The 14,414-nt window shown below is 43.1% G+C and overlaps 2 protein-coding genes across 2 annotated transcripts in view; both read right to left on the reverse strand.

Annotated features, from left to right (window-relative positions):
* Positions 1-1,144: 1,144 nt before the first annotated feature.
* LOC118420369 (GS homeobox 1-like) lies at positions 1,145-5,923 on the reverse strand. Its single transcript, XM_035827166.1, has 2 exons — positions 4,575-5,923; positions 1,145-1,801 (listed from the first exon to the last, which is right to left on the reverse strand). The coding sequence occupies exons 1-2, from the start codon at positions 4,945-4,947 to the stop codon at positions 1,428-1,430; spliced, it is 747 nt and encodes a 248-aa protein (XP_035683059.1). The 5' UTR covers positions 4,948-5,923; the 3' UTR covers positions 1,145-1,427.
* Positions 5,924-11,202: 5,279 nt separating this feature from the next.
* Positions 11,203-14,414, reverse strand: part of LOC118419174 (synaptonemal complex protein 1-like) — a 7,378-nt gene continuing 4,166 nt past the window's right edge. The window contains exon 4 of the mRNA XM_035825506.1: positions 11,203-14,414. This exon is cut by the window's right edge and continues 22 nt beyond it. Coding sequence (XP_035681399.1) covers positions 11,932-14,414 — 2,483 coding nt within the window. The 3' untranslated portion in view covers positions 11,203-11,931.

The raw sequence follows: 14,414 nt of genomic DNA on the forward strand, positions 1-14,414 counted from the left end.
AGATTATGGTTTATATACACATACATTGTACGTACTTAAACGTGTCGCAATTTTCTGGCGACGTTTTTGTGCTTGGTAATTCTAGTTTCCGTAGAAAGACTTGATACCTTGGTTGACAACCGACATTTATTGCGGATTGGTAAGCTTGCTACAAACACGTGTCGAAAAGAATATCTAATCTGCCTCAAGGGCAGAAGGTGGTAATTCATATGTACGGCCCGGGTACGGCACAATAGCCGAGAGTAAATCCTCACGTACAACTACATAGTCACCAACCTGCCGCGTATTACACTCAAGTATCTACACAGAAAACCTATTCAGGGATTTAATAGACTATCACAGAAGGTTCATATCGTTGGAAATGGACTGCCAATGGATTGATTAATAGTTTTCTTCTTGTTCAGGGTCGCACTACAGGTAGGTAGGCGGGTACGGTGGGAGCGGGGCCGTACCTGGACTCACACGTACAGGTGTGACATTCAGAACCACCAGTCGGCTCACATGGACAAATGAAATGATACGTAATTGCTGACATAATTTGGGGGTACCGGTTTCTATATTCTTGTTACACGGGGTTTGTGTATGATGACTCACAGTTGGTCATATTTGGCTTGATTGATTGATGACCGCAAAAGTCAGGGCTGCTCCATAATTCATGTACGGGGACAGGTCTCTGATGGGCGGTGTGATGTCCACATGTTTGCCGTGTGGTTATGGACGTGTAACACCATCCACTGTGACGGACTGGGGGAACACAAACACACAATGACAGGAACAACGGATTACCCATTGTACCTGGCAGCTTTCCATGTATCGACTCATTTGTAACGGTGTTAAAGGTAAACTTTCTTTGTGGAGTTGGCCGCAGGTGTCGTAAATCAACCGACGAAGTTGGCACAGTACATTCATACCGTCATTTGATAATACATTATGTACGGCTATGCTTCGTTAGTCGGATATACATATACTAGTATCTAAGTTTTGAAAACACTCATTTATTCTGTTGTATTTCTAATGATATAAAGACAGGTACTAGGTGTTGAAAGAAGCGAGCAGAAGGCTTTAGATTCAGTGGGAGATGTGTATCAGCGGTAGAGGCAATGATGCTGCCTTAAGCCAAAGTACATGAACTATCCGAACAAAAACCACAGTTTACACAAGTTTTACAGAGCAAAACTTTATTCATTGAACAAGACCCTCTCCTGTAAGGCACTTCTTTTATACAGCGCTTGTCATTTTAAGCCAACAGATACATAGAAATACAAAACAAAAGCACAAAACGCACACAACAAAATAAATACGACAACGCAAAGTAACGTACAGTGGCAAACACAGAAAGCCACTAGTCGAAAGTACAGATCGCTAAACTACATTTTGCTGATAGTCTTTGTGATAAGAAAGTATGAAAGAAATCTTAAGAGTCCGGACTAGTTGACGTCTACGTCAGTCCCTGTGGAGGCGCTTGTCTGCGCGTTCTCATCGCTGTGACACTGCGCATGCTCCTCCGTGACGCTGTGTCCGCTGGGCCTTCTGGTGACGCATGCGCGGTGCTGCTGACAGTGGCAGGAGTCACGTGACCCGCTGGCGGCGCGCGCCTCCTTCTTGTGCTTGACCCTGCGGTTCTGGAACCAGATCTTCACCTGCTTCTCGCTCAAGTTCAAGAACGTGGCGATCTCGATCCTGCGCAGGCGCGATAGGTACATGTTGGAGGCGAACTCCCGCTCCAGTTCCAGGAGCTGCGTGCTGGAGAAGGCTGTGCGCATGCGTCGGCTGTCTCGGGGTAGACCATCTGATGCCACTCCTGAAAGATATGAATAGATGTCAGGCTTTCATTTTGAACTTCAGCTTCATATTACGTATTAGATACATAAAGACCAACCAGACGGAAATCGTTGAGCGACGGTTGAGTGACAATAATTGTCTTTGTGTGACCCTTGATTTTACAATTGAAATATGATAAACGACGCAAAAGTATTATTTAAAAGGCAACAAATGGTACAAAGTATGAAATTCATTGAGTAAAATATTGAGTCGCTCAGTGGTCAAAGTCTCTAGTTGAAAGTGGGCACCTACTTTCTCTATTCTTCAAGCAGATGCTAGAAGGGAAATCGCAAGTCATTCGTAACCTTTTCTGACTACCGTTAGAGCGGTTGTGTGTCAGAATTGTTACGATTTGCCCCCAACATCTGCTTGGCGGTTAAGCAACCTTCTCTATGTATTTGACGTCGACAGCCGTGTTTTTTTCTGAGAATGATATCAGCGAACGTAATTCACCAATTAAAGTTTCCAAGTCATGCCTTGTTGTGGGTGGTCGGAACACGATCCATCGTCTCAACTACATTTATATTCTGGTCAATCTCCGATCGCTCAAGGCCCCGAGACTTCGGAACCCAGATGCTTGTATGTAGGGTGTTGTGTAAATACGGGGTGATGAAGGGAGGTCCTTGTTGTGTTGTGTTGGATGGGATGGGAAGAGAGTCACCTGTTGCGGGACATACTGATGTGTAAAATGTGCCGGTGCACCGCTATCGGCTCGCCGTTCACCCCCGGGGCAGGGCCGGGCCGTTAAATCGGAATTGTACGGTAGGAGACGGCGAGTCGGCGGCGGGCAGACGGCGAAGGAGCGCCGACGGATAGATAGGAACTCTGGCCTCCCTACTACCACTAGACCCTAGCTTCCACAAAAAAGATCCCCTGTTCACAATAGAAGAGCAGCATCCATTTGCTTTGTGATGCAAGCGAATGATGCATGCTTGTCTTTACAAAAATGCAGAACAAAGAAAAGCTTCTTCTTTGAGAGGTTACCGTTCAATACAAACATCACAAATTCGAATTTTGATCATAAGCTTTAGTTACGTTTTCATCTTGCAATTTGTTGGCTAGCATGTACAGATTGCGACAATGTTTTGATGGCTTAGGAGGCAAATGATTTTGAACACGGAAGATAACAAAACGCAGATGTAATCAGATAAAGGCAAAAAAAGCCACAAGAGAAGCTGCAATATCATAACTGCTGCTCTAGATCTAGTACGTCTGAGAAGTCTGAAACATGCTCTGATACCCATAGGTAACGGTGACCTCTCAACAAAGAAGACAATGTACTTTCTCTTTGTCTCACATTAGCAGGTATAATCCGCTTACACCACAGCAAATGGAAAGCATCTTCTATTGTGGACAAGAGATGCTTATTTGCTGAAGATGACTCCGAAGTAATTAAGGGTCAATTAGCTACTGATGATGACCCGTGAGTATCTTGTCTTTCAATCCAATGAAAACAAAGAGCCGCACCACCTATGGATGTTGAAAGACCACGTATTGAAAACCAATGTCTGGTGAACACAAAGCTCCGCCTGTTCATATTGTGAAAAAATAATTTCGGTCTCGTGTAATGTTTATTTGAGGTTGTAAAAATGTCAGCGCATGTTCGGTATGATATATCTGGTATTGTCATGCTTTACGACTTTGGCTGTCAGGCTAGATCTGAATTACATGTATCTACTCCCAAAAATCTGTGGCAAAAATGGTCTGTCCTTGAGCATCAAACAATATAAGGGATACCGATCCAAATCATGCAAGCTTTTTGTTGATGTAGTTTCGTCTGCTTGAAAAAAAAAGATAAGTGTAGAATTTGAAATATAGATCTGGCGTTACGTTGTGTTATTGAGCGTTCGTCGATATGGCAGCGGATTGTTCATAGCTTTAGCTTGGTATATTTGTTGGCAGCAGGCCAGAACGGTAAGCAGTACGTACGTATACATGCCAGCTTCGATCTCCGAGGACAAAGACATGTGGCTGACACTCGACGAACACGACTGGGCCATGCACAAAACTTTCATTCTTCTGTTTTTGAACATCATAGACACAAATGGTTACGAGTTAAGTAACTTTTGATGTGTTTGTTTTTCTTTCAAGTACTGGTTACTTTCAAAGAGTATTTATATATCGTTGATTTCTCTATCTGTGATTTTCAGTATTGAACTTAGTGTACTTGGTAATGCTTTTAGCAGCACGCTTACAATTGGGATCATAAAAAGAATATATGAAAATGTTATAATAAAAATAGATATAAATGTAATCAATGTTAGTGGATTTTTAAAGAAAACTATGAAATTAAGTTTTGCGTTTCTTTCCCCTCGAAATCAGTCCAAGTATATGAACGAGACTAGCAGAAAAATAGCTATGATATAATTCATACATACTTTGGCTTTCTCATCAAATGATTTAAAAAAAGAATCAATGGTTTTAGATAAGAACGTCTGAAGAAGAAGAACAATTGGAAACTTGAAGTCCGTCCAGGCATGTGGAGGTAGCGATAACAGCCCGGACCATGGCGATATCGGTAATTGCACCATATTGTAGCATTCGCGCTAACAAAGCGAGACCGTCCGACACAATGCTTCCCCGCGAACTAGACCATAACCACACAAACACCACTAATGTCACGCTCCGCAATGCAAAAATGGCAATTTTCTGCCAGAAACAGTTACTGACTTTAGATTTATTTCTAAGACTCGAACAATGGGTTTTCAATATATTTTCAGAACGAAAATGTAGAAAAACATCTCTGTACTTACCAGAGGGGAAAGGTAGGCTGAGAAAGGCTGATGTGGCCGGTGTGTGATGCCTGGAGATGGCGTAGGAGATGCCTTGTAGTGCGGGGGTGGGCATAGTGGTGGGCAGGTTGGACGCGAAGGAAGGCACGGTGGTGGGCACGGATGTTCTCGGCACGCCAAAGTGGCTGTGTCCTGTCGTCGGGGGGCTGGTGGTCGCCTGTACACACAGGAGACACTGTCCGAAGATCGCCGCGTCCTTCCGCGGGTACAGCCCGAGCTGGGCCGCCGTCAGCGGGCTGAGGGGGCCTCGGTGCCCGACGCACGCCGTCGCTTGAGTCGACTTCGGTGACATGTCCCTTTGAATAAGTGAATCCACGAGGAAAGATCGCGACATCGTGTGAGAAAATACGAAGAGAGCCCTTGCCAATGAAAAAAAAGAAATCACTAACACGAAGTGCACCCACGAGGTTTAAAACACGGAATAACAAAGTTTCAGTTCTTGCCACGCTTTTATACCTGCTCGGACCTTTACTGCTCACGTGGACTTCACAAAGGCGTTCGACGCGACGTATCTCTTCATTCGGTGCTGCATACAATTAACGTCACCCAACGAAAGCAATAGAGGCCCCCTCTATACAAGGGACATCTGATCCCTGAAAGGTTTCCTGGGTGCTATACAGGCCCGACGGTATTGTCTCCGCCTCATGTGCGCACAATGTTACGTCGATTGGCGAGGATTTCATCCAGTAGGAGTGAGGACGGCACGCGCTGTGGAGGGCACGGCGACACCACCCGGAGTTCTAGGGCACTGCCTTCTGACCTCACCTCACGGAATTATAGACTCTACGCCAGCCAAGGCGTCTTGAAGGGGAGCCACGCGGTTTATAGACTTCGCGCCAAAACCGCAGACTTCATCAAAGCCTACCTTAGTGATTATCATTTATACTTGGAAGACATCGTTTCACGGTCTAACGAGCATGAATGGCAGGAGAAGGTAAACAACGGGCAGGGGCGGTTTTGTTGACGCGCAGGCGCGGTAATCGTGTTTGTAAGGGGTAGACCTTTTCTTTTGGCTTGTCTGTTTGGGGGCAAATTTTCTTCTCTTTTGTAGAGTATAGACTTAGAGATGCATATATACATTATCACTGATCTCTACGAGACTACTTGGGTTCAGGGGAAAATCGTGCAAAAATGTTGAATTTGTTGAAGGAATTCGCTAAACCACTTTGCCACCATACAACTCTAGATATACAGCATGATCATCAGCTGTGGCAACTTATTCTGCCAATTGCAATTTTACCAGCAACTCAAGAAGTCTGATAGAGACTAGTAGATAACAATGTTTTAGATTGCGACGTCGTCCAAAAACCTTTCCTTTGTCAATATTTCGTTCGAACGAATTTTTAGCAAGGTACTAGTGATAGTAAATTGTATCAAGCCATCGTGACTTATACACGCAATTTATGTATGAAAATGATATCATGTCAACTATGATATCATGTCGCCATGTTTAGGGCAACGAAACTTAAAGCATGTTTGTCTCTTTCTGTCTTAAGTTCCATCTTTAGAAATGGGTACCAGCCAATTTGATCGGGACACACAAATTCGTTTGTTTCACTCGATAGCTTCTTTGTTCAGGGTACATAATAGACATCATCGCCATAATGAAGTCTTTATATGTTTTTCTGTGAAGACTGTTTTAGTTGACAAAAAGATCTGCGGAAACGGACGAAATGGTGTCTTCACAAAATAAAGAAGAAATTCATCAAGGTTACTTAAAAGAACTTAGAGTAGATGTATACACGAAAGGACATGGCAAGACTTTGTTGTTGTTTTTCAGTGTGGTAACATAATAGATGACACAGAAGACAGCCTATTCTATATTGGAAACAAATGCATTCTACAAATGCATTCTATATTGGAAACAAAGACGTGGTTCAATTTTTGTATTCTTATTCTGGCTACGTTGTATGCTGCGTTCTTGGTCCACAATAATGCGAAAAAGAGCTAGGGAAAAATTAACACAACATGCGAGAGAAAACGTGTTTAAATTTGCCTTTAGTATATCCCGAGGCTGCAACAAGGCCAATGCATATGAGGATGAAATTGACCACAATTCATTGAAGATGTAGCATTCTTTAAGAAAAAAGGCAAACATCCGACACAAATCAATTACCTTGGTGTTAAATGTACCGACACTAAGTAACCCTTTGTCTTTGATATTGTCTGATGATGTGCACAGCGCGCGTTACCGTTCGCCCCTTGTTAAAAGGCGGCATTATAAATTATACCCACACACGTGCCATCCATCTTTCCGTGTTGTTTGTGTCCTTTTGTTTTCCGTTTGGACCGTAGCGAGGCTAACGATCCGTTGGTAGGGTAGACGGCACTTAAACAGGAAAGAGAGCACAGATAAATGCGATCCTGTGATCTCAGTTTGATTGATTTACAGACTGTGGGGGTAGATTTAAGTAATTATTCTCTCCAGACCTTTGATGCAGTTGTTGTCTCTGGTCAGAAGATGATCTAGATCATTAACCTGAATGACACTTGTAGATTACGAGATGAAGTTAATTTACGGACTTGCTCGCTCAATGTAAGTGTTCTGGGACTACCGCTTTGTTTTTATTCCCGTATTGACGTGGATTTTGTGTTGTTCGTCTTTGCTCTCGTCTGTTTTAATTGCAAGCAAAGTGGTGAACGATTCGTGGGCACGTGCAAGATAGCAGTGGAAAACAGTCATCCAGTTGTGGCAGTGTGTATACTCCTACTTGCAAACGGGAGAATTTTGTAGGGGAAGTTTGTCAGGTGTTTCCTTGAGCCCAATTTGACTAGAGCACTGCGGCACGTACAGAGAATCAAGACTACCTTTCGTTGGATGTAAGTAACGAATAAAATATGATGGTTTATCGACAAATTGCAGATTTTTTACACTATCTTTTTTACTTTGTGCTTGCCTATTTCAGGAAGGACACTTTCGTAATAGAATTGACGACAATGCCATTTTGTAATAGAGTCGAAGACAATGCCATATTGTAATTTTAGAAACGAAAAAGGTCGCTTAACACAAAGACATGAAACAGATATATTCTTCTAAAAGAAGCTACAAGAAATGCTTCATGCTCATCAATATAGCTGTCCTGACAAGTGACACAATCGGGCGCCGTCCTCCTCAAAATCCCATCTTCTTTCCTCGTCAAGTAGTAATTATAGCGTACAGGGGGAGGGGTGGGCGTGGGGTGTCTACACAAATAGTGGAAATAATTGTCATGATTAAAGTTACTCTATGACTTTTTTCTGCAAACATGTATACTTCGCTTTTACCGTCTACTGCACATAGCCATATATTACAACAAGAGGACAGTGGTTGTAGTGCTGAAATCGTTCAAGGGAGGCGGAGCATTGTTTGACGCGAGATTCTCCCATGGAAAAGCCGAGGCAGAAAAAAGGGGAAACACAGGACGTCGTGCTGAGACAATGAGACATACGTATGTTTCTACTACACCGAGATCCTCCGCCCTGTAATCTCTAACAAACCGGGAGTGAGCATCACCTGTCCCGAGGCGCCGAAGGTGTCTCGCTACACGGAGATCATAGATAAGGACGACCCGTTCCCATGGAAGGAAGAAGCCTTGTCCAGGCGAAGTCACTCAGAGGTAAAATCGGTGAGTTGCTATGGTTACCGATTTCACGGTTTAACGAACATGTTTAAAAAGGACTCTACAAAAAAAAGATTAGTCCCACTCATGACCACTGCGTTACTGCGAACATCTTATCTAATTTGTAAATGATCTTTTTTTCGTAGATGCTGTCAACAAAATTGTATCTTAATTCTCTTCTTGATGGTGTAGTTTGATGGGTATGAAAGACAACATGTTATGGTGACAATTCACGAACCACTGCTGGTCTTAATATCACTTTCCTCCATTTTAAGTTTGAACGGCCTTTACTTAAGAACACATACAATTAATACAATTAAACTCGAGCATTGATATTCCCGAAAATTACAACGACAAATTCTACAGATAAATGATTTCTGTCGTTAAGTTTAAATGTGCAGACCAGCTTTTAAAAATCGACCATAGCTGAAAAGGCGCTTTATTTGCAAATGCTCAACGATCACTTTTACTATAGGTAATCAGTTTAATAGATAACACAGCTGAGTGTGGTGTACAAAGCGAAGGTACCGACATAACATACAGAAAAGTTTCGATTTTAGATAGGCACACCGGTACGTCTGATTTACAAGTTTAAGAAGAGTAGTTGTCATCAGTTTTGAAACTACAATACCATGATTACGTACATGTAATCGTGTCAAGCGCGGATCGTTGAGTTTCAATGACAGCAGGCTGACACGGGACGTCTGCAGTTCCAACCGTTATCACATTTTGCCATCTCACTTCGCAAATTGGATCATCTAGCTGTAAGTGCAGCCATCAACACGAGCCGGCTACTTACAATTACTGTAAACTATACTGTGGGGCAAGGTACACTATTGCTTGCACGAGAGATACAAACTTACAAAAACGAACCAAATAATCTAAAGGAAAGAAAACAGCTCACCTTATATCAGAAAAAATGGCGAGAAAAAATCGTGCACGCTATGCTGTGAGTAGAGAAAAATAGCGCCGTTGGACAGCTTTGTCCTGTGCGGACCAATTTTCAGCTTAGCCCATCTAAATGAACCCCTGCACATGTAAAAGGAAGTTACTTACGGATTACCCCTTCTACATGATTAGCTCTATTGTGAAGTTTGGAAACACAAGCCACAAGTTGAAGGTGCAAAAAGGTTAAGATTCAAGAAGACTAGCCTTCAGTCAAACAACGGACATATCATTGGAGCCGTCCCCTCGTTTTCCCTTTTTTTCAAAAGCAGCACATGTTCTATATATCTTCCACTTGCACAGCGACAGTAAATGAGCGGCCTGTGATTTCGGACACTGATTTCGCTCAGTGGGTGTCCTCATTGTGACAGCCGCCAGGTAATGCGATTTCAGAACCAGATAGCATGCAAAACCTACCAACCAGAGAGATGCTATACATCACTGAACATAGAGTGGAACAAAAAGAGGAAGCGCTTCTCTATAAACAGCAATGTTTACAAGAATTTTAAGAACTCTTTTCGTTTCTTTTCGTTGACAGATATCTGGTGAAACGTCGCACCAGACACATACTTTGTGGCGTCAGTGCGTGTCTGTGCCCGAGGGTATACAACTGCAGCCAACAGTCTTTCTATTCTTAATGTACTCCTCTTTATTAACTTCGCAGACTGGCCGCCCTCCAACGTCTTCATCTCTTATCGTCAAAGCGAAGAGAACAATCAGAACGCCGTTCGCTCGGCACTAGACGGGTCGCTTAATGGAGAGAAGGTCGCTTCACCCTTTGTCGTATTTCTCATCAGCTGGTGCCAGTCCTTATCCAAACATATATTTATGTCCAGCGTACAGAAGAATAGAAAGCACATTAGCTGCATGCAAATGCACCAACTAATGCGGCTTCAATGTCTAAAGTTATATTAGTGTTAACGACATTAATGTTCATAGAGTCATTGTTTTGCATTCGCATCTTGGACAAAAGAGATGTGCCCTTATTCTGGTGTCACTTTAAATGCCGGTTTTGTCTGTGTCCATATTGTCGACGTCACATTATTGTAGAACTTTGCTACGTCCTGCAGTGACGGTGTCTATCAAATAAAAAGCTCTGGCTTGTGTTATACACTAGGCACAAATGAACTAAGAGAACAGGAAACGGATAAAAGACAGGTTGGGAACTTTATAGTCCAAAGTCGGCTTGGATATATGTTGTCAGGCAACGTGTCATAACGAATCAAATAATAACTAAGAATTCGTGTCTACCTCGCCACGACTTTTCACAAATGAAAAGGACGTGATTGTCATTGATAAGGCAAAAGACGCATTTTGGAAAGTCGGTGGTGACAATGGGATAGTGGCAGCAGAGGTGTCTTCTGTTCTTAAGGTAACCAATTTGAAAGTCTAAACTGAATAACTTTGCCATTACAGATGGCGTTTAAAGAATCAACGTTAACCGATGTACTGGATACACGAGCGAAAGCACCAGTCCACCGTCCACCAACGTTATTTCTGCCCGAAGACCGACCCATTGCCAGACCGGTCTGCCCTAATGGGGTCTTGCGTGGGTCAGTGATTTCAGTGGCTGGCGATCCGCCCTCTCATTTCCAGTCCCCGACGCTAAAGTGGTGGGCCTCAGAAAAGCCACGTTTCCCGCGCAGCCATTGTTGGCGCGCTCCTCGTGGAGCCTTGACCAATTAAACTGACACGATTTGAAGTATGATAAATGAGCAGGCCTTCTTCCGTTCTTTGGGATGCCTCATCGCGCTGGCCGCTGACAATACGGGGTGCATTCAGGGGTTAATTACCGCATAGTTGGACCATATGGAGGTCGCGAAAACATTGCGAAAATTATTAAACTGTTGGGATAAACTTCGGAGCACCCTCCCTTCTCGGCGCCACCAAGGAAATTACCCACGTGAGACGAAGTCATAAATTAGCGCTAGCCGACTCCACAGATACAGAGTTCTCTGTAAAACGTTGTTCGAAGCATTATCGGTGCCTATGCGACTGGTGTAAATGTAGAACTTTACACGGATGAAAGACAAAGGACATGGATGTTCCGGAAAAGTAAACTATATTCATATCTGAACAGGGAACAGATTTGGCAGAAATTTCAACAATTTACAAGTCTTTAAATAACATTTACAAGTCTTGAAACAACATCTCGCCATAATGATACGTGCAACATACACACGTCAAATACGGAATGAAATAAATGGCATAATTGACGTTGGGTTTAAACAATTACCAATCAGCTCAAAAAGACCGTGAATGCTTTATAAACAATTGCATTTGTCCATTAAATGATATTAGATAACATTAGTCATCACACAGTCAACTTCTCCATTCAATAGATAGCTTATCTAGAGTTAATAAATAGTTAATAAATTTCTATAGTTTCTTAAAACATTCGAACTCTGCTACTTGACGGCGCAAACTCATTCAGGAACCTTTGAATTTCAGATTCAAGACTTCGTAGCTATGACGTGCCCAAACATTTCATTGTTAAACACTGATATGATTAAAAATATGAAAATCATATCAAAATGGTTTACTTAAGAACGTCAGCTTAACATATCGCTATAAACGTACACGAAAGAGCAGTGAGAAACCGAGATAACCACACGTATCATATACGCTTTGCAACGGTATTTCATTTAATATCGTTACTAAAACATGAACGCAAAACATTTGTTTCTCAAAAGGTTAAAGGGAACTTGAAACTACAAACTGAAACCGTAGTTTGCTCATATGTGGAGCATAAAGGATGCGTCTTTTAAAGGTATTCACTCGAAGAAGCCAAAAACAGTATCAGACTCGAACCATGACAGGTCCTCTCCTCTATCGGACGGCTTGTTTCTCTTCTTTGCTTGCTCCTTGTTAGGCTTCGGCGTCGTCTTGGTTGGCCCTTGCTTCACGTTCTTGTTCTTCTTCCCCCAGGAGTCGGAGATGTGGACTTTGTAGGATTTACTTCCACGTGGTGTCGACGCTTTTGTTGCAGGTGACGATCGAGCTTGGGCTCCGAACCGTGCAGTAGGTGACTTGCGGACGACAGCGGGTGACTTGAGAATCCCGTGGGAAGGAGACTTATGAAGCTGGAGTGATGCTTGCCCGGGGACTTGTTGATCGCCACGAGATTTTCCAGACAGCAGGTCTTCCGGGTCCAACTCCATTAGTTCGGATGTGGACGAGTTCGCCTCCGAGTCACCGCCATCCATCGAGATTTCCACTGTCTTCTCCGTCATGTCGAACGCGACTCGGCGTTTCTTCGGTTCGCTCTCGGGACGCTTGATGATCCGTTGTAGGGGAGTCTTGTTCTGGATTGGGGTTGATGCAGCCAGGGGAACCATAGGATCTGTTTTCGGCACATTCTCCTTGCGAGACATGTTTCTGCGTGCGGTATGTCTCTGATGCAGAGTGGCAGATGGAGGAGCGTTGATCTTTGGGGTTGAGTAATTCTTTGGAGTTGAATAATTCTTTGGAGTTGTAGGCGGGATAGCATCAGCTTTGGCTTTTTCAAGATCTGCTCTAAGTTCTTTCAGTTGGCTTTCTTTATCTTCGATGGTTTTCCTCAGCGTGTCAACTTGCTGTTGGTACTCCTTCTGTCCTTTGGTGATCTCGTCTTTCTCCTTCTTCACGTCTTCTAACTGCTGTTGCACGCTTTGCAGTTGCGACCTTAAGTCACCCACCTGCACCTCCTGTTTCTTTGAGGACTGGTGCTCTTTCTTCATCTTCTCGATCTCCTTGTCTTTCTGGTTCACAATCTTCTGGTTTTCGGCTTTGTACTTTTCCAGCGTGGCCGTCATTTCCATAATCTGCTGCTCACAATGTGCTTGAACTTGTTCTTTATCCGTCGTCACACGTCGTGCTTCATCTTTTGCGGTGGACAATTCTTTCTTTATGTCCTCAGCTTCCTTTTTCATCTGTGCGATCTCTTCCTCAAAGGCCTTAGCCTTTTCTTCAAATCCAGTTGACAGCTTAAGGTGAATACCAAGCTCTTTCTTCACGGTTTTGTTGTCTTGCTGAAGGTCTTTTATTTTGTTTGTCTTTTCTGTCACTTGTTTTTCTAGCACCTTCACGCGGTTTTCGAGTTTAGTCATGGACTTCTTGCTGCTGTCAAGTTCAGTCTGAAGGGCTTTGGTATTCTCCTGTTGTTGATGTATCTTCCCCACTGCCTCTTTATCTTGTGCCTTAAGACTTTCATCTAACTGTTTCAATGTGTCATTTAAAGAGATCTTCTCTTGGTTGACTTCATCAAGTGAGGACTGAAGTGTGGATCGTTGTTGTTCTTCTGCATTCAACTTTTCTTTTAATTCCTCGTTGTCTTTCTGTAAGGAATTCATCAGGTTCTGGATTTCTTCGAGATCACTCTGAACTTTCTTAAGCTTTGTGGATGTCTTGTCTACTTCGGTATCTTTGGTCTTCAGTTGCTGTTTCAATTCTTTCTCTTGCTTCTTTGCATCTTTTTGACGCTCAGCAGCCTTTTTCAAGTCGTCTTGCAATTTCCTGATTTCCTTATCCCTCGCAGCAGTTGTCTCGGTAAGCACTTTCACTTCGTCTGTTGTTGACTTATTTTCTTTCTTAAGATTTGACAACTGTTCCTCGGCTTGCATTTTTGCATCTGTTACGACTGCCATTGCGGCGCGCAGCTGTGACAATTGCTCTTTCATATTCTTCTGCTCCGTTTCAAGCATGATTATATTTTCCTTCAACAATACCCCTTCAGCCTCAACTTCTGCCTTTTCTCCCTCCACTTTACACTTTTGCTCTATCAGATTTTCATACTTTTTCTGTTGCTCATTTATTGATGCTTGCAACTCACCAATCTTTTGCTCAGCACTGAGCTGTTTGGAAGACAAGTCTTTTGTCTTAGTTTTCTCCACATCTAATTTTTCCTCTACTGTATCCAGCTGATGACTTATCTTGGTCACTTCGATTGAATGCTGTTCCTTCAACACTCCAATGTGTGATTCAAGTTGCTCACAATCAGTGGACGCTTTTTGCAGCTGTGCCTTGGTGTCACCCAACACACTTGAGATCTTCTCCATCTCCTTATCCTTGCTGAAGATCTTGTCACTTGCCTCTTGCAGCTGATCTTGTAGAGATTTGACCTCACATTCCAGCTTTGCAACATGTTTCTCCAGCATGCTGCACTGTTGCTCCAAATCGCTAAGCTGAGCTTGCCTACCTGCAAGTGCATCTGTGAGCTTTGAGATTTCCATCTCCTTCTCTGAACATTGCTGCATCAAGGCTTCTAGCCTTTTCTCCA

The sequence above is a fragment of the Branchiostoma floridae genome, chromosome 7, assembly GCF_000003815.2.
Source record: "Branchiostoma floridae strain S238N-H82 chromosome 7, Bfl_VNyyK, whole genome shotgun sequence".
Classification (NCBI taxonomy): domain Eukaryota; kingdom Metazoa; phylum Chordata; class Leptocardii; order Amphioxiformes; family Branchiostomatidae; genus Branchiostoma; species Branchiostoma floridae.